At 44.6% G+C, this 23434-nt stretch overlaps 1 protein-coding gene across 1 annotated transcript; it reads left to right on the top strand.

Annotated features, from left to right (window-relative positions):
* Nucleotides 1–19: 19 nt before the first annotated feature.
* Nucleotides 20–11739, top strand: TADA3 (transcriptional adaptor 3). The gene is made up of 9 exons (XM_032326525.1): nucleotides 20–582; nucleotides 1303–1535; nucleotides 2873–3123; nucleotides 3241–3346; nucleotides 4839–4980; nucleotides 5076–5179; nucleotides 6388–6497; nucleotides 8766–8951; nucleotides 11204–11739. The coding sequence occupies exons 2-9, from the start codon at nucleotides 1329–1331 to the stop codon at nucleotides 11394–11396; spliced, it is 1299 nt and encodes a 432-aa protein (XP_032182416.1). The 5' UTR covers nucleotides 20–582; nucleotides 1303–1328; the 3' UTR covers nucleotides 11397–11739.
* The last annotated feature ends 11695 nt before the right edge of the window (nucleotides 11740–23434 follow it).

Here is a 23434-nt window from a genome sequence, read left to right as displayed (position 1 = left end):
GGCACCATATTAGGACAAGGCGAGGCGGAGGAGTCCTTCGTTCCTTCCGGTTCTGCGCCCCTATCCTTTCTTTGGGCCCCTCCTACTTGCAGCCCCTTGGGCTCAGCGGGACTAACCGCCGGGCAGACAACTCGGCTGTCGAGCCCCGCCCCCAGCCTCGGGCTGTTCCCCAGAGTAAGCCTGAGGCATACCCCTCCCCCCCGCCCACCTGCAGTGGGCTCGCTCGCGGCCTGTACAACCTTCCCCGCAAGCCATATTGGGCTCTCCCTCGCGTCTCCCACCCCCGCGTCCTCTGCAGGGAGCCCGCCCCTAGCCAGTTCCGGGGCGGTTGCTCCCACTAACCGGAACTCCCCGCCCCCTCCCGTGGCCTGGGGGCCGTAGGAGGCAGCAGGAGGCTGCAGTGAGGAGGTAGAGGGGGTGGGGGCCGCGTTAGGGGGTCCCTAGAGGACGGGGACCCTGAAGGCAAGTCACTGGGGCGACCCACGGGAGGGGCCAGCCATTACACAGGCGCACTTCTGTGCCAGGCACTGAACTGGGCTCTTGACAAGCATCCTCTCTTAATCCTCAGAACATCCCAGGGAGGTAGGTACTATTGTGATCCCCATTTTACAGATAGAGACTTCTTATGGGGAAACAGATTCAAGATTTGTTTTGTCCCCATTTTGTAGATGGAAAAACCGAGACTCAGGAAGGTTAAATAGTATGTTCAGAGCTACATAAATAGAGAATGGTAAAGGCTGGACTTGAACCAGGTATGTCTAGCCTACCAGCCCACATTTTTAACCACTGTCAGGGGCAAAGAGGTGGGACAAAGATGGGAGGGGGGTCAGACAAGGAGAAGCAGGGAAGCACGGAGAACATTAACATTGTAAGAATGGGATGTTTGGAGCTCAGGGGATTTGCAGAACTCGGGAGGAGTAGAATAGAAAAGCATCAGGAAGGTAGGGCATAGCATATCACAGAAATTAGTGGCACAGACTCACAACTACCTGGATTCAGATTGCATCTTAGTAACCTTGGGCAGGTACCCACCTTTACAGAGTCTGAGTTTCCTTGTCTGTAAAGTGTAGATCACCATTGTCCCTTCTTACAGGGTTGGGTGAGGAATTCAGTGAGAAGCCAGTAAAATATCTGTACTTAGCTTGATGTACAGTAAGTGCTCTGTGAGTGGGGCAGCGCCATCAACCTTGTCAACAAGGTACTGAAGCTGGGCTTTCTCCTTGATTCTGTTCCTGGATGAAGGGAGCTCTTGGACTTTTGTTGTGCCAGTTTATCTCCTATCAATGGCTCTCTCCTCTCCAGTTCAACAGGGTCCCGTATCCTGGGCCATGAGTGAACTGAAGGACTGCCCCTTGCAGTTCCATGACTTCAAGTCTGTGGACCACCTGAAGGTCTGTCCACGCTACACAGCCGTGCTAGCCCGCTCTGAGGATGATGGCATCGGCATCGAGGAGCTGGACACTTTGCAGCTGGAGCTTGAAACTCTGCTTTCCTCTGCCAGCCGGCGTCTGCGGGTTCTCGAGGCTGAAACCCAGGTGATACCCTATGGAGAGGATATCATCAGGGGTGGACTCTGATGAGTTATGGGATGGGTCATTGAGTTAGCCGCATCTGCTGAGGCTTGGGGTACAGGAGCTTAGCGGGGAAAGGAGAGTCCCAAGCTGGGCTCATGTAACACATGCATGATCCTCATAAATGACAAGATTTCCAATTTACTGAGCATTTATTGACCCCAACCCCCATTATGTTCTGGGTCCTGTGCTAGGCGTTAGAGAGAGGTAATTAGGATACTTCTGGCCTTCAGGGTGTTTGCCAACTAAGGGGAGGGGGAGGTCAGACAAATACCAGGTGATATTGTATTATGGTTAGAAGTATAAGGGAACTGAATTGAGAAGACCTGGATTTGAATCCTGGCCTAAGTACTTGCTTAGTGCTGCTGTTTCCTATCTATGTGACTTTGGTAAAGTTGCCTCCTGTCACTGAGCGTCAGTTCCCTATACGCAAACTGGGATGAATAATAGGAGCTACCTTTGAGCTTTTGTGAGATAAAAAAGAGGTTTTTTGTTTTGTTTTGTTTTTTGCAAAGCCTCAGCCCAATATCTAACACTAAGTATTTCAGATATTAATTATAGGTACTACTCTTGATTATTTCTGTTCACTATGTAAACATCCCCTGAGCAGTGTGTGTCAGATGCTATGCCAAATCCTGGCGAACGGATAGTTAAGATGAATTTCATGATCTCCAATAGCTTATAGTCTAGTTGAAAAGACAGGTATACTATTCATTCAGGGATGATCAAACAACACATTTAGGCCTGCGATGGAGGTACAAAGTGTAAGAGACCCAGAAAGGACCAAGATACCATTTTAAGAAGATGAATGGTTAACCTGTGGTCCCTGTGCACTGAAGCTTTTTGAGCAGGGCTGTGGCATATTGTTTTATTTTAGCATGTAAGAAGCTGGGTAACTGATGTGGAAAAGGCTTCCCAGTTGTGGTGACATTTGAAGTGAAGGTTTGCTGGGAAGCTTGTTTGCATTCACCAAAATGTTACCAGCAGCATATTCCAGTATTAATATGCACTGGGCATGAGCATTTATTTGACCTAAATACTGTGTGACTGGGTTGAGTGATACAGAGGTGAATCAGTACAAATAAATAGAATGATGAGAAGTATATGAATAAAATCCTATGAGGTAGGAACAGAAAAGGAACTGAGTTTTGAAGGATGAGTAAGAGTTTACTAAATAAAAAGGGAATGGATAAATAGACTTTGGAGCCTTCTCAAGTCTAGATCCTAATTCTTCACTAGGAGAAAAACTTGTCCTTCTGACTTCCCTTCTCCCCCTCAGTGATAGTCTCTATAAATTTCAGATCCTCACTGACTGGCAGGATAAGAAAGGTGATCGACGATTCCTGAAGCTGGGTCGAGACCATGAGCTTGGAGCTCCCCCAAAACATGGAAAGCCGAAGAAACAGAAACTGGAAGGGAAGGCGGGACATGGGCCAGGCCCTGGGCCTGGCCGGCCCAAATCCAAAAACCTTCAGCCCAAGATCCAGGAATATGAATTCACTGATGACCCAATTGACGTGCCACGGATCCCCAAGAATGATGCCCCCAACAGGTTCTGGGCCAGAGAGTATAGAGGGGCCTTGGGATTTAGGCAGTAGAGGCTGGAGGGGCCTGGAGCTGAGGATGGTGGCATAGGAGGTGTCCATTCAGGATCTGCTTCTCTTTGCAGGTTCTGGGCTTCCGTAGAGCCCTACTGTGCTGATATCACCAGTGAGGAAGTGCGCACACTAGAGGAACTACTGAAACCCCCAGAAGATGAGGCTGAACATTATAAGGTAGAAACTCTGGGCCTTGGTTGACAGGGTGGTGAACAAGAGGGCTCAGAGGTGCCTCTGAAACAAAGATCCCAAAATCATGTATCATCTTCCTTCCCCTACTCTGCCCCTACTCTACCCATCCAGATACACAGGCTTTAATTCTCAGCTCTCTTCTTCCATTGTCTCCTCTCTACCTCATCCAAATGATCACATACATCCTAAGGCATCTACTTCAATGACACTGTCCTTTGTCCCAACATCTCCATCACCTCTGCTTTGATTCTGGCCTTCATTGGATTTCACCCAAATGGTCTGTTAATACTTCCTTGCTTCCAGATGGACTTTTTGTTTTCCTTTTTTTTTTTTTTTTAAAGATTTTATTTATTTATTTGATACACAGAGAAAGATCACAAGTAGGCAGAGAGGCAGGCAGAGAGAGAGGAGGAAGCAGGCTCCCTGCCGAGGAGAGGGCCCAATGGAGGACTCGATCCCAGGACCCTGAGATCATGACCTGAGCCAAAGGCAGAGGCCCTAACCCACTGAGCCACCCAGGCGCCCTGTTTTCCTTTTTTTTTTTTAATATATAAAACTTTACTTATCATGTACATAAAACCGATTCCATTAAAGAAGTTGTAGAAAATACAGAATAGTGTCAGGGAGCACTCTCCTCTAGGTCGCTGTTGTGTTAGGAAGTGACAAAGCTCTGTTCCTAGGCCTCCCCTGACTCCTGCACAAGATGAAGTCCAAGCATCGTGGTCCTTGGTGACACAGCCCTACTGCCCCTCTCCAGTTTCCTCAGCCATGCCCCCTTGTCACTGCTGCATTTACCAGCCCTGCCAAGCAGCTTGCCCTCACCCCAGGCCCACGCAGACTCTTTGCTGGTCTCTGGGCCTCTGCACATGCTCTTTTTCCCTTAGCAAACTAACTTGTCCTTCAAAGCACTGATGCCTTGTTATCTCCACCAGAATGCCTTTGCACACTCCCCACAGTAAGTTTCTTTTTCATATACACAGTACCTAGACCTACCTCTAACACTTCAGTTCTTTGAATTTTTTTAAAAAAATTATTGGGAAAAAAAATTATTTGAAGAGTTAATCCATATAGGCAGTAGTAAATTCAGGTAATACAAATGAGAATTTCCTGTCCTGACACTAAGGCTCCTAGATCTCTCTAGGGACCACACCTATGACCTGAGATGGTCCAGGTACATACATCTTTCTGCACCTCTATCTTGGAAATTGTTTCATACTGGCTCCCATGTGTGTCTTAGTTGGTTATGTACCTGTCTCCCTTACTAGACTGTGAGCATAGAGATTTTTATCTCCTTTATTTCTTCCTACCTATGCACGGCATGGGCCTTAGCCCTGGGGGGGGTACTTGGGAGACCCATAAGTGAAGGAGTGAATGATGAGCCTATTCGCAGTGTCCAAGTGCACAGAGAGCCCCCACTTACTCCAGGCATGGCTTGCCAGTGTTTACCCCCTTTTGGCCGGGTGGCATCGCCCCACAGATCCCACCCTTGGGGAAGCACTACTCCCAGCGATGGGCACAAGAGGACCTGCTGGAGGAACAAAAGGACGGGGCCCGGGCAGCAGCTGTGGCTGACAAGAAGAAAGGTCTCATGGGACCACTGACTGAACTGGACACTAAAGGTAAGGTAGGCCCTTGTCTCCCTTGCCCACCACAGGCCAGGACTTGAGTTCCCAGCTCTCAGCCCACCTGTCTACCATTTCTCTGCCCACTTTAGATGTGGATGCCCTGCTGAAGAAGTCTGAGGCCCAGCATGAGCAGCCAGAAGATGGGTGCCCCTTTGGTGCTCTGACGCAGCGCCTCCTACAGGCCCTGGTGGAGGTGAGCACCCTAACTCAACAGGAAATACGCTTACTTTCTGTTCTGATGTTTTATTTTGTGTTGAGATATGTCATACATTTAGAAAGTTATACAGATCTTGAATGTATAGATTGATAAATTTTCACATCTGAGCACACTTGTATATTTGGCCTTATGATCACAAAACAAAGTGTTGCCAGTGTCTTAAAGCCTCTCATACCCCTCCCAGATTCTAACCTCCCCCCAAAGTGGCCACTACACCACAGTTAATTTTGTTGAGTATTAGCTAAGAGCTGAGCTCTGTGCAAGGGCTTTCCACACATCCTCTTGTTGGAGGCAAGGGCAGTGGTTAGCCCCGTGTTGCATACTAGAAAATTGAAGCTCAGAAAAGAGAACCGTTTGCTTGAGGTTGTATAGCTAATAAATAGAAGCAGGACACAAACCCTAGGTACAGAGTCCCTTTTTTTAATACCTACTATCTGGCCTTAGGCACATCTCTTCACTTCCCTGAGTCTTAGTTTTCTCCCTGACTCAAATACAGTAGTGTTTTTCTCTCATGTAATAATCTGGGGACTCATGTTCCGAGTTGGCTAAGGTGGGAGTGAGGGGAGATCTCAGCCTCCCACCATCAAACAAGGACCCCCAGCTGTGGTGGCTTTGCCACCCTAAACATGTACTCTGCACAGGGTCATTCTGGGTGTGATTGCTACTCCAAGCCCACAGAGAAAGAGCAAGGGAAAATGTGTGAAGGAAGGTTTATGGGCTGTGACTGCCTGTGGCTCTTATCTCTTCTGATCACTTTTCACTGGAGAGAATTTGTCACATGACCACATATAACTACAAAGGAAGCTGGGAATTATGGAATAGCTGGGCAGCCATAAAGCCAGCTACAGAAAGGTGAGAATGGCTTTTGGACAGCCAGCTGCCCTTGCCACAACATGCTTAGCACAGTGTCCGGTACAATGCAACGCTTAGCTCTTCTTTTTACTATTGTTGAGATTATCATTGCTCTTCTGTGCTCCCTTCTTTTGGTATCAGTACAAAAAAGGATTCCTAAAATGATCAGAGTTTTCTGGAATCAGTTTGGGAAGGCTTCCCAGAGGGATGGGAATAATAAAAGTATTTCTGGTCTGTGAAGACTGAAGATTCTGACTGAAGGTCAGAAAGGAGCAAGAAAATGGAAATACTATGGCTCTTACTCCTTCCATCCCATTCCTGTGGTTTTCTAGGAAAATATTATTTCCCCTATGGAGGACTCTCCTATTCCTGACATGTCTGGGAAAGAATCAGGGGCCGATGGGGCAAGCACCTCTCCCCGCAACCAGAACAAGCCCTTCAGGTAAGTGACAACTCTGTTCATATCCTACTATCTGGCCCCTGCCTCTGTTGACTTCTTTCCATCCCAGCATGGGAGGTCTTCATTAAAAGAGAGATTGAGGGCATTTTGATGAAGCCCAGTGAAAGTTTCAACCATGCATGCTCACCCAGCATTTCTACATGCACAGACTCAAGTACAAGGTTGTTCATCATAACACTGTTCTTACTGTAAATGATCTAAATGAGCAACTGAAGAGGATTGGTTGGCTAAACAGTTGCAATTCCACATGATGAAATAACCTGTAACTATTAATCATCTTAGGGAAACCTAGTTAATTGACACGAAAAGATGGAAACAGTAGAGTGTTAAATGGAGAAAATATCAGTTGAGCATGATACAAATGATCTTGGTTTTACTCAGTATATATTTAAATTTGTGCATGTAGGGGAAAAAACAAAATAATGTGTAATAAAAGATTGGAAATAACAGGTAACAAAATCTGTAATGTGTATAGCATATAAGTAATATAAAATATTTATGCTTTTGTATGTGTAATGTCACTAACAGCAAAATAACAGTAGTATTTTTAGTAGTAACAGAAAATAATCGTGGTTCTCTCCAAGTTGTTGGCATTACAGGTTTTTCTATATTTTTTGACAGTGGATATGTGTCGGCTTGTGTTTGAAATAAGACCAGATGTGTCTGTCTCTGTATTTCCCAGCATATTGAGCAATAATTGACATATATTCCTGTATGAGTTTAAGGTGTATGTGTACAAAACATGTATGTGGTCTGATTTACATATGTTGTGAAATGATTACCACAATAGGTTCAGCTAACATCCATCTTCTCACATAGATACAATAAAAAAAAAAGGAAAAATATTTCTCCTTGTGATGAAAACTCTTAGGATTTACACTTTGTATCATACAGTAGTGTTAGCTAAGGTCATTGTGTTGTATAGAACATCCTGGGACTTATCTTGTAAGTGGAAGTCTACCTTTTGATCACCTTCCTCCAGTTCTGCGCCCCCCTCCTCGTCCTTGATTCTAGTAATGGAAAGTCTGATCTCTTTTTCTATGAATTTGTGGGTTTTTTAGATTCCACATATAAGTGAGATTATGTGTTATTTGTTTTTCTCTCTCTGACTTATGTCATTTAGCATAATGCATTCAGAGTCCATCCATGTTGTCACAAATGGTAGGATTTCCTTGTTTTTTTAAGGCTGAATAATAATCCATTGTATATATACCACAATTTTTTTTTAAGATTTTATTTATTTATTTGACAGACAGAGATTACAAGTAGGCAAGAGAGGCAGGCAGGGAGAGAGGAGGAAGCAGGCTCCCTGCTGAGCAGAGAGCCCGATGTGGGGCCCAATCCCAGGACCCTGGGATCATGACCTGAGCCGAAGGCAGAGGCTTAACCCACTGAGCCACCCAGGTGCCCCTATACCACAATTTCTTTATTCCTTCATCCATCGATGGACACCAAGGTTGCTTCTATATCTTGACTATTGTAAATAATGCTGCTGTGAACATGGGGATACAGATGTGTTTTCAAGTTAGTATTTACATTTCCTTTGTGCATATTCCCAGAATTGGAGTAGCTGGATCGTATGGTAGTTCTGTTTTTAATTCCTTAAGGATCCTCCACACTGTGTTCCACGGTGGCTGCACTAACTTATGTTCCCACCAACAGTGCAAGAGGGTTCCCTTTTCTCCAGATCCTCGCCAACATTTGTTATCTCGTCTTTTTGATGATAGCCATTCTAACAGGCCAGCAGTGATAATTCATCGTGGCTTTAATTTGCATTTCTGTAATAAGTAGGGATGTTGAGCATCTTTTCATGTTCCTGTTGGTCTTTTATATATCTTCTTTGGAGAAATGTCTATTTAGGAACTTTGCCCTTTTTTTTAATTGGGTGGGTTTATTGCTTTTGAGTTATATGAGTTCTTTATATATGATGGATATTAACTTCTCATCAGATAAATCATTTGTAGATACTTTTCCCATTCCATAAGTTATCTTTTCACTTTGTTGATGATTTCTTTTGCTATGCAGAAATAATTTTTTGATGTTGTCCTGCTTGTTTAGGTTTTATTTTGTTGCTTGTGCTTTAGGTGTCAAAGCCAAAAAGTCATTGCCAAGACCTATGTCAAGGAGCTTAGCTTTTAACATTTTCTTTGTATTTTTATACCTAGATAGATAGGGGGTGCCCAAAGAGAAAAGAATGTGTTCACTAGCCTGTAAGCTGGGCCTTGAGCTAAGGACTCCCTTACTCTGTAGTGTGCCACATACCAAGTCCCTGGAGAGCCGCATCAAGGAGGAGCTGATTGCCCAGGGCCTGCTGGAGTCGGAGGACCGCCCTGCAGAGGACTCGGAGGATGAGGTCCTCGCAGAGCTGCGCAAACGGCAGGCTGAGCTGAAGGCGCTCAGTGCCCACAACCGCACCAAGAAGCATGACCTGCTGAGGTGAGTGTGGACAGGTGATGTGGGTCAGGGAGTGGCTGAGGAGGCCTAGGCCGCTGCTGGTTGCCTTCTGGGGGCTTTATAACAGTGTTCCCAAACCCTGTAGGGCCTCTAAATCACCTGGAGAGCCTTGGAAAAATTACCATTGCCAGGCACCACAGACTCTAGGGCTCAGGCACCTATGATTGATTTATTGACTTATTTGGAATTACGGTCAAAAAAACATATAAAATTGATTCTTTCAGTCATTTTTAAGTGTACAGTTCAGTGGTATTAACTATATTCACATTGTTGTGTGATTTATTTTTTTAAATGTTCATACTTACTTTCATTTTCCAATATGTTTTTACAACAAATTTCATAAACATAGAGTGTCTGAAAGAGTAGTATGATAAACACCAATATACTACCTAACTGGATTTATCAACTATTAACAGTTTGGACATCTGTGGTTATTACTGGCCCTTCATTGGAAATTGCCCAGCATTTTAGTATCAGTTCTTTAAGGAACTGGTCACAAGATCTTTCCTTTTATATTTACTCCCAACCATCTTGCCCTGAGTTGGTCATGACAAAAGTATAGGTGACATCTAGAGGGAGATTATATTGTTGCCATCTTCGGGGAAAAGTAGGGAAGCAGCTTCACTGACAGGTGTGTCTTCCCCTAACAGAGCCCCAACAGGGCTGGGTGTACTCATTCATTTGGCCAGCTCTGCCTATCTCTTACACGTTGTACTGGGGGCTAGCAAGAGAGGCAGAGCAAAAGGCTTGTGGTCTATAGGTGGATGATTGGTGCGCCATTAAAAGGAGAGGAAACTGCTGACAAGCTGCTAAGGGGGTGCTTAAGGATGAGGGTACATTGAGTGCCTACAGTGTACCAGGGGCTTTATATACACTATGCTGTTTAATCTGGACTACATCCCAGGGGATAGTTGGTATTTTCCCTGTTTCCTAGATAAGGAAGTAAAGGGCCAGTGAAGTGAGTGCTCTCCTGAAGGTCATATAGCCAATAAAGAGAGGAGGTGCGGGGCGCCTGGGTGGCTCAGTGGGTTGAGCCGCTGCCTTCGGCTCAGGTCATGATCTCAGGGTCCTGGGATCGAGTCCCGCATCGGGCTCTCTGCTCAGCAGGGGGCCTGCTTCCCTTCCTCTCTCCTACTGTGATCTCTCTCTGTCAAATAAATAAATAAAATCTTTAAAAAAAAAAAAAAAAAAAAAAAAAAGAGAGGAGGTGCAACTTGAGCCCAAGGCTAAATGCACAGCCTCTTTCTAGTTCCATTTCATGCAAGAACAAAAAGAGGAAAATAAAAGATGAAAGAGGCACTGAGTGAGTAGGGTAGAGGGGAGAGAGTGATAGGGAAAAGCAAGGATATGCAGATATAGAGGTAGTGGACAGTGAACGAACTAGCTTGGGTTGTCAGGAGACCAGAATCCAGCCTTCAGTCCTGCTGTGGACCAGCTGCCGGGCCTTAAGTAAGGTATCTCCTGCCCCGAGCAGCAGCTTTCCCTTCTGGAAAATTAACAGGTTGGACTAGGTCAGATCTCTGAACCACCTTCCAGCTCCACCAACAGTGGAATTTATAGGTCGGATTCCATTTACAGGGGTTGGTTCTGCCTCTGTGCTCTTCATGTAGACCCCAGGCTGCCTAGACCCTTAGGTTGCTTTGGAATTTGGATACGGAAATAAGGAGGTCTGCTGACACTAGAACACCTTTTTTTTTTTTTTTTTTTAAGATTTTATTTATTTATTTGACAGAGAGAGATCACAAGTAGGCAGAGAGGCAGGCAGAGAGAGAGAGAGGAGGAAGCAGGCTCCCTGCTGAGCAGAGAGCCCGATGTGGGACTCGATCTCAGGACCCTGAGATCATGACCTGAGCCGAAGGCAGTGGCTTAACCCACTGAGCCACCCAGGCGCCCTAGAACACCTTTTAAAGAAGATTGGAGCCAACCTGCCTTAATTCAGGTCTCCTACTCACCACTTGTGGGATTTTGGGGTGTTTTTTACTCTTCTTGACTTCCATTTCATCACTGGTAACATCGCTGTTACGAGGCTTAATTCTGCTGACATGTTTGAAGAGCTTGAGATTGTACCTAGTGTATAGTACCATACAAATGTGGTTCAATAACTTTGCTTTTTGGTATGAAACATCCACAGGAGTGCCAGCCTGGGGTGGTGTGTAGGTTCAGTCTGGAAGAGGGAGGGGGGCCCCACTGTGGAGGTGGGCTTCCCAGGGCACCTGGCTGGCTGGTCCCCACAGGCTGGCAAAGGAGGAGGTTAGCCGGCAAGAGCTGAGGCAGCGGGTCCGCATGGCAGACAATGAGGTCATGGATGCCTTCCGGAAGATCATGGCTGCCCGGCAGAAGAAGCGGACCCCCACCAAGAAGGAGAAGGACCAGGCCTGGAAGACTCTGAAGGAGCGTGAAAGCATCCTAAAGCTGCTGGATGGGTAGCCCTCACTCCTGCCTCATGCTGCCTTCCTCTGGCCTGGGGGAAGGAGGGGTGGGAAGCCCACTTCCTTCTTTGGGCTACCCGAACCATAGGCCTGTGGCTGCCTGAAAATGTCAAATTGTGACAGTCTCTAGAGGACTGTGGCCTTTCCCTGAATTCTTTTGGCCTAGCTCTGTAGAGCCAGGATATGGGAGGCTCTGTTGGGCTGGCCTGGGGCCTAGTCTATGCTTCCCCCTCTTTACTATCCCCCACTCCCACCCCTCTCTCCCTCAAGGACTTCTCTCTTGTGGTTTTGTAAAGTGCAAACCTGAAAGTAAAGTGACTGCTGTGGTTTTTTAAAAAGTATCCAGAATCTTTGAATGTCTGTTATTGTGGGGTAGAAAAGAACTGGTGTGGGTGGCAAAGGAGGGTATGCTTGGGGGCTCTCAGCCTTTGGCCATTCACCCATGTCATTTATTCAGGAAGAACTCCCTGAGGATACTTGTGGATTCATAACAAGGAAATGTGTTGGTTGGGGTCTTGGTGGTCCTGGGGCAGGGTGGCCTCCAGGGTTAGCCAAGCCAGCAACTCAACAGGACCATCAAGGGTCCAGCTACCTCTGTACTGTGTCAGGCCTGACACAGAAAGCTACCGTATCAGCTTTTGCCTGAAATAGGTTTTCCTCCAGCTGTGCAGCCAGTAGCAGCGGACAGAGGCGAAATTGATGTCTAGCACAGGAGAGAGCAGGAAGGAGCCAGCTGGCATTCCTGGCCCACCCACAAGAGCACAATGCCTTTCCCAAATACCATTATGTCTCACCTGGCCCACACTAAGGCCTGCATGTCCATTCTTGAACCAGTCACTAAAGCAAGGGATGCCTCTACTGTCATTTAACTGGTGCGAGTAGAGTCTGCTCCACCAAGCCCAAGGCAGTGGGGAGAAATGGGGGAACCCAACAAAAATCTGAGTAGGAAGGGGAAGTGGATGCTGGATAGGCCACCAGTAATAGCCCTTCCTCAACCCGAGCGAGAAACTAGGCCTAGGCGATACAGATGAGCAAATGTGCTCTTGTCCCTACCTCAAGTTGTTCCCACACTAGTCAGGGAGTCGGAAAATAATCTGCAATTTACTGTGGGAAGGTTGAAGTCCACATGGGAGAAGGGAAGAGAAGGTTCCCTGAGGAAGTGACCTGTGAACTGAGCCATAAAGATGACAAGTACAGCCAACATTCTTAAATGTGCAGCACTTGTGTTAAGAGAACTGCCCCTTCCCCATTCCATGTAGCTCTTAGTGGGGCTGTCATACTAGGATGGATACATGACCCCAGCTTGCCCAGTCACAGTACCCTGTTTTTTAGCCATGATAATTGGTCCAAAAGTGGACATGTATGTGACTTAGGCTGGGTCAATCAGAGGCCTTCCATAAGCTTACTGTAGTGATGCTGACAGAGGAGGGTTTTTCTTTTGGATCAAAAGCCTGAGGATGTAATCATAATTAGACTACCTGCTGACCCACTCTCTTGCCATGTGGAAGAACCTGCCTCAGAACAAAGCCAACTCAGAAGAGCTGAGCCAGGAGACGGAAAAGGAGGCAAAGTCCTCGTGATGTAGCTGGAGCCTCATGTCCTCCACTGGACCTTCCAGTTATATCAGCCCACAAGTGCTGCCTTTGGCTTAATCTGGTTCCCTTTGGAGTTTCATCATTTGTCAACTAAAAAAAGGCTGACTGATGAAAGTGGACTTCGGCCAAAAGAAGGCTGGAGTGGAGTTGTGAGAGAGGACAGCAGAGGCCCTGCCTCCCACTAGGTGCAGAACCTAGTCGTTGCAGTTCTCCAGTAACTCATACCTTCTCAGAAAAAACACCTACACCTAATTTCATTAATGAATTTGATTAATGAATTAATGAAATTAAGTGCTTATTAAGTGTTAGCTCTGTACCAGGTGCCATTCTAAACTCCTTAGTTTAACAAATCTCAGCTACCCCATGTGGTAGATACTAATAACATCCCATTCACAGATGAGGAAACTGACTCTTAGGTGATTACATACCTTGCTTGGTCAAACAATTGATAAGTGGTTGAGCCAAGATTCCAACTTAGTCTATTTCCCTTGCAGACAGAGCCCCTTCATTATGCAACTCATCGGGGGCCCACTCCCTTGCAGTCTATATATGAAGGGTACTCCTAGGTTTGGGCACTGTACAACCTGTGCAGCCATACATCGCCACTCTGTTTGCAGACCCCTTGCTTTTGACTAGCCATTCACTTCCATGTTCATTATTAAGCCAGACCACAAGTAAGGTAGGCATCATTGGTAGCAAGTTCCAGGAGCAGAGACAGTTCTGTGGAGGAGGTTGGATGAGAGTTGAGATCCCCAAAGTAGGTAGAATTGTGAGGGGAGAAGGCAGGTATTATAAACAGAAGGACGAACCCTACAGGCACCTGGGTGTCTCCGTCAGTTAAGTGTCTGACTCTTGATCTCAGCTCAGTTCTTGATCACAGGGTCGTAAGTTCCAGCCCCATATTGGGCTCCATGCTGGGGGCAGAGCCTACTTTAAAAAAGAGGCAGGTTGGGGGAGGTTGGGGGGGGGAGGAGCAAGATGGTGGAGGAGTAGGAGACCTAAATATCATCCGGTCCCAGGAGTTCAGCTTGATAGTCATCAAACCATTCTGAACACCTACAAACCAACAGGAGATCGAAGAGAAGAAGAGCAGCAATTCTAGGAACAGAAAAGCGACCACCTTCTGGAAGGTAGGGTGTGCGGAGAAGTGAATCTGAGGAGATACACAGGAAGATAGACCTAGGGGGAGAGGCCAGCTCCCAGCAAGCGGTAGAGCAGCGGAGTGCAAAATCAGAACTTTTAGAAGTCTGCTCCACTGAGGGACGTCACTCCAGAGACTAAGTGGGGGGTGGAGACCTCACAGGGACAGTGTGATCTCAGGACCCACGGGGTCACACAAAGACCCAGGGTGCGTAAGTGTGGCAGAATCCCCAGGTAACAGAGTGGGGAAGCTGACTGCAGAGATGGAGCCGAGGAGGGGGCTCTCAGGTCGGGGTTACCTTAAACCATGATCTGAGGCACAGTCAGGCCACTGTTCTTGGAGCAGCGACCCCACAAGTGGCAGATCTGGGGAGACTCACCTTCCTCCTCCAGGAGAAGCAGCACGGGAGTGCAGTGCAGGTCCCTGCAAACGGGGCAGTGCGCCAGAGATAGAAATGCTTGGTCACAGGCTGAGTGAGCTCAGAGCACAGCGGGAGACCAGGGAGACAGGAGGGATTGACTGCTTTTCTCTAAGGGTGCACTGAGGAGTGGGGTCCCAAGCTCTCAGCCGCTCTGGGCCGGAGATTGGGAGGCCGCCATCTTCATTCCCATCCTCCAAAGCTGTACAGAAAGCATCCAAGGAACAAAAGCTCTGAGAGCGAACCGGAGCACATTACTTAGCCTGCCGCCCTGGCAAGGGCAGTGCAATCCGCCTTGTGCAAAGGCATTTGAAAATCACAGGCAACAGGCTCCTCCCCCAGAAGATCAGCAAGAACATCCTTGTTCTTGAACAACCAAGACCAAGTTCACCAATCAATGAGAACTGCAAAACTTAAGAGCTACAGGAATACAGCACATAGAATTGATGGCTTTTTTTCCCAAGATTCTTTAGTCTTTCAAAGTTAAATTTTTTAATTTTTTTTTCTTATTCTATTTTTAAAATTTTTCCTCTTTCCTATTTTAATGTTCTTGAACATTTTATCAATACCTTTTTAAAAAATCTTTTTAAAATTTTCATTGTTATAGTCATATTCTATCCCTTGATTGTATTTAATCTTATTTTTTGTACACATACAGGTTTTTCTTTCTTTAAAATTTTGGGATACAGTTTCTTGTAACATCAAAATATACCCTAAATCTAGTGCACAGCTTTTTTCTAGTCTCCAGCCTGATCACATTCTTTGCTCTTTTTTTTTTCCTTTTCCAACCAACTTCTTATCTTATCAATTCCTTTTTTAGAATCTTTTTAAATTTTCAACTTTATAGTCATATTCCATCCCTTCATCATGTTTACCCTTATTTTTTGTGTATATATATATATGTGTGTATATATACACATATATATATGTTTTTCTTTCTTTAAACATTTTGGAGGCAGTTTCTTCTAGCGGACCAAAAATACACCAAAAATCAAGAGTGTGCTTTGTTCTATTCACCAGTCATTCATATATATATATCCCCCCCCCTTTCTTCTCCTCCCCACTTTTGGGTCTCTTCTGATTTGGTTAGTACATGTTTTTCTGGGGCTGTTGCTACCCTTTCAGTATCTTGTTCTCTCATTCATCCATTCTTATCTGGATAAAATGACAAGGCAGAAAAACTCACCTCACCTCAAAAAAAAAAAAAAAAAAAAAGAACAAGAGGCAGTACTGGCAGCTAGGGACCTAATCAATATGGACATTAGTAATATGTCTGGACTAGAGTCCAGCATGGAAGATACTAGAGAATCCCTTTCTGGAGAAATAAAATCCCTTTCTGGAGAAATAAAACAACTAAAATCTAACCAAGTTGAAATAAAAATGCTATTAATGATGTGCAATAAAAAAAGTAGGCTCTTACTGCTAGAATAAAGGAAGCAGAAGAGAGAAATAGTGATCTAGAAGACCAAATGATGGAGAATAAAGAAGCTGAGCGAAAGAGAGACAACTATTGGACCACAAGGGGAGAATTTGAGAGATAAGTGATAACATAAGATGAAACAATATTAGAATACTTGGGATCCCAGATGAAGAAAGAGAGAGGGGGGCAGAAAGCATATTGGAGCAAATTATAGCAGAGAATTCCCCTAATTCAGCTAAGGAAAGAAGCATCAAAATCCAGGAGGTACAGGGAACCCCCTTCAAAATCAGTAAGAAGGGGCGCCTGGGTGGCTCAGTGGGTTAAAGCCTCTGCCTTCGGCTCAGGTCATGATCCCAGAGTCCTGGGATCGAGCCCCACATCGGGCTCTCTGCTTGGCAGAGAGCCTGCCTCCTCCTCTCTCTCTGCCTGCCTCTCTGCCTACTTGTGATCTCTGTCTGTCAAATAAATAAATAAACAAAATCTTTAAAAAAAAAAAAAAAACAAAATCAGTAAGAATAGGTCCACACCCTGTCATCTAATAGTAAAACTTAACAATTCTCAGTGACAAAGAGAAAATCCTAAAAGCAGCTCAGGACAAGAGGTCTGTAACATACAACAGTAGAAAAATTAGATTGGCAGCAAACCTATCCACAGAAGGGCCAGAAGGGACTGGCATGATATATTCAGAGCACTAAATGAGAAAAATATGCAGCCAAGAATACTATATCCAGCTAGGCTGTCATTGAAAATAGAAGGAGCAATAAAAACCTTCCAGGAAAAACAAAAACTAAAAGAATTTGCAAACACCAAACCAGCCCTACAGGAAATATTGAAAGGTGTCCTCTGAACAAAGAGAGAGCCTAAAAGTAACAGATGAGAAAGGAACCAAGACAATATACAGGAAGAGTCACTTTACAGGCAATACAATGGCACCAAATTAATATCTTTCAGTAGTTACCCTAAATGTAAATGGGCTAAATGCTCCAATCAAAAGATATAGGGTATCAGAATGGATCAAAAAACAAGACACATTGATATGCTGTCTGCACGAAACTCATTTTAGACCCAAAGACACCTCCAGATTTAAAGTGAGGGGAAGGAAAATAATTTACCACACTAATGGACATCAAAAGAAAGCTGGGGTGGCAATCCTTATATCAGATCAATTAGATTTTAAGCCAAAGACTATAATAAGAGATGAGGAAGGACACTATATCATATTTAAAGGGTCTGTCCAAAAAGAAGAGTTAATAATTTTAAATATCTATTCCCCTAACATGGAAGCAGCCAATTATATAAACCAATTAATAACAAAATCAAAATCAATGAAACACATCGACAGTAATATAATAATAGTAGAGGACTTTAACACCCCGCTCACTGAAATGGACAGATCTTCTAAGCAAAAGATCAACAAGGAAATAAAGGCTTTAAGTGACACACTGGACCAGATGGACATCACAGATATATTTAGAATATTCCATCCCAAAGCAACAGAATACACATTCTTCTCTACTGCACATGGAACATTCTCCAGAATAGATCACATCCTGGGTCATAAATCAGGTCTCAACTGGTACCAAAAGACTGCATATGCAGGTTCCTCAAAAGGTTGAAAATAGAGCTACCCTAGGACCCAGCATTTGCTATGCAACATTCGACACTATAGCATTCAGATGTAGTAATCTGAAGGGGCACATGCACCCGAACATTTGTAGCAGCAATGTCCACAATAGCCAAACTATGGAAAGAGCCTAGATGTCCATCAAAGATGAATGGATAAAGAAGATGTGGTATACATATACAATGGAATACTATGTAGCCATCAAGAAAAATGAAATCCTGCCATTTGCAAAGACGTGGATAGAACTAGAGGGTATTTTGCTAAGTGAAATAAGTCAATCAAAGAAAGATAATTATCATATGATCTCTCTGATATGAGGAATTTGAGAAGCAGGGTGGGGGGTTGTAGGGGGTAGGGAAGGAAAAAATGAAACAAGATGGGACAGGGGAGGGAGACAAACCATAAGAAACTCTTAATCTTGTGAAACAAACTGAGGGTTGCTAGGGGGTGAAGGGGAAGGCATAGGGTGGCTGGGTTATGGACATTGGGGAGGGTATGTGCTAGTGTTGTTGTGAATTGTGAGTGTTGTGAATTGTGTAAGACTGATGATTCACAGACTTGTACTCCTGAAGCAAATAATACATTATATATTAATCTTTTCAAAAAAGTTTTTTTTTTTTTAAAAAAAGGGTGGGGGAAGAACCCTAGAAGTCTGCGTGGACCTGATTCATTAGGGGAAAGACTTTCAAGGATCAGTTGTGAGAACACTAGTTACTCTCTATTGCACACCTGCTTATCTGCCTAGTACTGTGCTGGACTCTCTACTCCCATGTTTTATTTGATGCTCACCACACACCTCTGAGGTGAATAGGAATATTCCTACCCTGTAGAACAGGACATGAAGCTCAGAAGTGCAATGGCTTCTGAGCCTATACAAAGTTGATGCAGGAACAACTGAGACAGCACCATGGCTGAGTCCTTTTTTATGCCACATCTGTGTCTGCTGGAGCCAGAGGAGGCCTCCTTTATGTGGTTTGGAGGAAGCTGGGTTCCCTATGAGGAGGGGGGATAGTAGTTTCAGTACCTCAAGCTTAAAATTTTAATGTGAAACAATCCTGACACCTTATCACTAGTTGGGTGAAAAAGCCTTTTGTCTGCAATGTCTTCTGCCTGGCAACTTCCTTTCCACAACCTCCCTGAAGTTCTTCTGACCCTATAAACTGTTGGTAAATCATTCTGTGCCCCAGGTCCCTGCAGACTATGTACAGGCCCTGAGGGGCATCCACCATCCTTATTTCTCCAGTCTCCCAAATGTCTTACAACTGACTTTCAGAAACACCAGTGTGCATGAGAACAGGGAGAATTGAGTGAAGGTTAAGCCCTGATGTCAGGATTGTAATCCAGTATAGGTCCCCAGCCCCTCCCAGCTCCCAAACATTCCAGGGGTGGGGGGTTGGAGGAATTGACTTGTTGGATGCTGGGTCCCAGTTAACTCCTGTTAAGAAGGAAATTATGGCTGGAACTTTGTGGCAATGTGGTCAGAGAATAAATTCCCTTCCTGCTATGGAGCTCAGAACTTAATGGAGCGAACCAAACACAAAGGGACCATATAACTCACTCGTTCACATACTAATTGACTGGCCATTTCTTCTCTTCACTCACCTCCTTTGTTTTTTTTATTCCATCTACTTGTCTCCCTTCCTCATTCATACTTTTGTTTTCTCACTCAGTGACCCTGTTGCCATGGCTGAGAGCTCTGTACATGACTAAGTCTCCAGAGACAGGGAGACAGCTGGAAAGACAAAACACAAGGCGCTAACAGCAATAAGAGAAGAATGTACATAGTCTGCAGGGACGTGGGGCACAGAATGATTTACCAACAGTTTATAGGGTCAGAAGAGCTTCAGGGAGGTTGTGGAAGGGAAGTTGCCAGGCAGAAGACATTGCAGACAAAAGGAACAGTGAGGTACAGAGGTGTGAACAGCTGGCCTGCTTAGAGAGAGGTGAGAACATCACTGTGACTGGAGACCTAGGTGTGTGGAGGGGGAGGGGAAGGATAAGAGATGAAGCTGGAAAGTAGGTTGAGACCAGGCTGGCTGTGAATGGCAGGTTAAGGAGCATGGACTCTATTCTCAAGGTCAGTGGTTCTCCAAGTGTGGTCCTTGGAGGATGGGGGCACCTGGCTGGCTCAGACGGTAGACCATTTGACTCTTGATCTCAAGGTGGTGAGTTTGAGCCTGACATTGGATGTAGAGATTACTTATAAATAAAATCTTTTTTTTTTAAAGATTTAATTTATTTATTTGTCATAGAGAGAGAAGCGAGAGCAAGCACAGGCAGACAGAGTGGCAGGCAGAGGCAGAGGGAGAAGGAGAAGCAGGCTCCCTGCCAAGCAAGGAGCCCGATGTGGGACTCGATCCCAGGACGCTGGGATCATGACCTGAGCCGAAGGCAGCCGCTTAACCAACTGAGCCACCCAGGCGTCCCGACTTATAAATAAAATCTTAAAAAAAAAAAAAAAAAAAAAGTGTGGTCCTTGGGCCAGTAGCAACAGCATCACCTAGCACCTTACTAAAGATGCAAATTCTCGGGTCCTAGACCTACTGAATCAGGAACTCTGGTCCAGGCTCCAGCCATCTCTGTGTTAACATGCTCTCCAGATGATTCCTAATGCATATTAAAATTTGAGAATCACTTTTCTACATAGTAGGGATTCAGGGGTAGAGTGCAAGCAGAGGAGTGCCATAATAGCACTCTGAATTGAAAAGCACATTGATAGCAACATGGAAACCAGACTGATTTGGAAGGGTGAGAATGAAACAGGGCAGACTGGACTCATGTGCAAAGGAATACATCTGAGACGGTGGATGCTGCAGAAACTGGTAGATGTCCTCCAAAATCCGTTCTCCCTGGATAGTTAATAGAACCCCTGGTTTTTACTGGGACATATGCCTCAAAGACTAAATATCCCACCTTCTCCTGCACTTAGGTGTGGTCATGTGATGAAGTTTTGGCCAGTATGGAGTGAGTGGAGGAAATGTGTGTAACTATGAGGTCATGAGTCTCAAAGTGTATACCTTCTGTGTTCCCATTTCCCTGGCTGGGATGAGACATGGTGGCAAGCCATCCTGAAACATTGTGGTCAGAGATAACCCCATGGGAACAATGAGAAACAAGGTAAGAAGCCAAGATACCTCCTATCTTAGAGTCATCATGCTAGCCTCAGACTACTTATGATGGCCAGATTGGTATACACTTCCATTTTTTTAAAAATCACAACTATTTTGAGTTTCTATTAGGGAAACCAAACATATATTTTAGCTGCTACAGTGAACCAAGTACTCTTTTCAAAGTATACCTGATTCCTTCCCTTCTTTCCTCCCTTCCTTTTTCTCTCTTCCTTCTTTCCTTCCTTCCTTCCTTCTTTCCTTCCCCCCTCCCTCCTTTCTCTCTCTCTCTCCCTTTCTTCTTTCCTTCCTTCCTTCCTTTCCTTTTTTCCTTCCTCCCTCCCTCTTCCTTCCTCAAAAGAATTTGAGAAAGCTTATAATTGAGGATGTGTACAGTGAGTTTCATGAAATACAAATATAAAATTAAGCCCATCAGGTTTAATGGAGCTGTTTTCATTAAGCAACAGATGTAGCTCTAACTTCCTGGAAGCCAAGACAAAAATGGAGATAAGATGAATCCGTATCAGAACATTTGATATCAAAGGAAAGGGCATTTTCCAGTTTTCCTGACAAAAATTCCACTAATTTCTCATGCTGGAAAAATTTATCCACTAAAGTCATATATTGATAATATTCTCCACACATTTGACAAGTAGAAACTGAGTTTCATTTGGTGATTTCTTTTCTTTTGTTTTTTCCTTAAGATTTTATTTATTATTTGACAGAGAGAGGGACAGCAAGAGAGGGAACACAAGCAGGGAGAGCGGGAGAGGGAAAAGCAGCCTTCCCACTGAGCAGGGATCCTGATCCGGGGCTGGATCTCGGGACCCTGGGATCAGGACCTGAGCAGAAGGCTGACTGAGCCACCCAGGCGCCCCTCACATGGCGATTTCTTATCCCAACTTTTTTTTTTTTTTAAAGATTTTATTTATTTGACCGAGAGAGAAAGATCACAAGTAGGCAGAGAGAGAGAGGGAAGCAGGCTCCCTGCTGAGCAGAGAGCCCGATGCGGGGCTTACCCTGAGATCATGACCTGAGCCGAAGGCAGAAGCTTTAACCCACTGAGCCACCCAGGCGCCCCTCTTATCACAACTTTTGATGAAAGCTCAGGTTACATTGTTACAACACAACTCTGGGAGGATACTTCTGCAAGGGACCAAATAGGGTGGCACCAAGCATTTTACATGAATTCTCCCATTTGTTCTTTCAACAGCTCTGTATCAGAGCAGGCAAGGCCATTACCTTGTTTTACAGATGAGGAAACTAGCATACAGAAAGGGGAAGTGCCAGATCAGATAGCTGGTGGGAAGCCAGTTTTGTAAGCCAGTTTTTTAGACTCCAGAGGCCCTATTCTAAGTGTCCCCCTCTGGGCCTGCCAGCACTACCACATACAAAATTATAGGTTGATTATCAGAGAAAAGCACAAGAATCATTGCCCCAGAATATGCCTGTTAGCCAAGAGAAATCAGTGAGATCTGGTAAATATTGGAGGGACCTCTGAGTCTCCTGAGATGGGCTCCTCCTGATTGGATGAGAAGTAGTGGTAGGCACCATAAGGGCAAAAAGGAAACCCCAAATTTGGAGCTTGACTGGAACATGTGGGGCTTCAAGAATGGAAGGAAAAATAACATTAAAAGCAGCTGTCCCAGGGCAGCTGATGTCTATAAAAGGAGAAGAAACCTCCTCTCTTCTGTCTCATTTCTTACTGAGCATCTATTATGAAAAACCAGATACATGCTGGAAACCCATGTATGGCTGAAAGTCACTTTCTGTCTCATTCTCAAAATAACCATACTAAGTAGGTATGCTTATCGGTATGATTATGCCATGTTATAGATGAAGAAACTGAGACTCAGAACAGTGAAATAGCTGGTAAGGCTGGTAAAGGTTAGAGACAGAGTTTAAACTCCGTCTGTGTGACTCCAAAACTTCTTTTAATGCACCATCACGGTTTCAGTAGTAAGAGAGAAAAGAGTTGATGGGTATGACATTTAAGTCCATTCTATTTCTTTGTTGTTTTTTATTTTTTATTTATTTATTATTTTTTTATTTTTAGACTTTTTTTTAAAAGATTTTTATTTATTTATTTGACAGACAGAGATCACAAGCAGGCAGAGAGGCATGCAGAGAGAGAAGGAGGGGAAGCAGGCTCCCCGCCGAGCAGAGAGTCCGATGTGGGGGGGCTCCCAGGACCCTGGGATCGTGACCTGAGCCGAAGACAGAGGCTTTAACCCACTGAGCCACCCAGGCGCCCCGTGTTATTTTTTAAATAAAATTTTAAAAATTGAACACTAAGCTGGTACACGCCCAACCATCTTTTAGCATAGTTTTTTTGAAGTGACTTTTTGACCAGAAAGTTTGAACATATTCAACAAAATTTGGAGAATACAGACCTATAGAGAGAAATAGAAGAAACAAAACAAAATTGGGTAATTTTTGGACCATTATTATCATGTAAGGTGTTCCTTTCTGCTCTTTGCTATGAATAATGTGTGGTTCACATTTTACACTAAAGTTACCAAACTGTGTACCTGCTTGATATTACAAGCATCTTTATCCTTTTATTAAGTTACATTGTCATCAGTTTATGAACTGTTAATTATTACATCTCATAGGTGTACCTTGTGTTTTTAACTGTTCCCTTTGTGATTCCTTCTAAATTTTGCTGTTAGAAAAATATTTCTTCAAATATCTTGGAGCATATATCTTTGTCTTAATTTAGTACTATTTC

Source organism: Mustela erminea, chromosome 1 (assembly GCF_009829155.1).
Source record: "Mustela erminea isolate mMusErm1 chromosome 1, mMusErm1.Pri, whole genome shotgun sequence".
NCBI lineage: Eukaryota > Metazoa > Chordata > Mammalia > Carnivora > Mustelidae > Mustela > Mustela erminea.
Note: the sequence above shows the minus strand (reverse complement) of the source record. Positions and strands in the feature narration are given on the sequence as shown.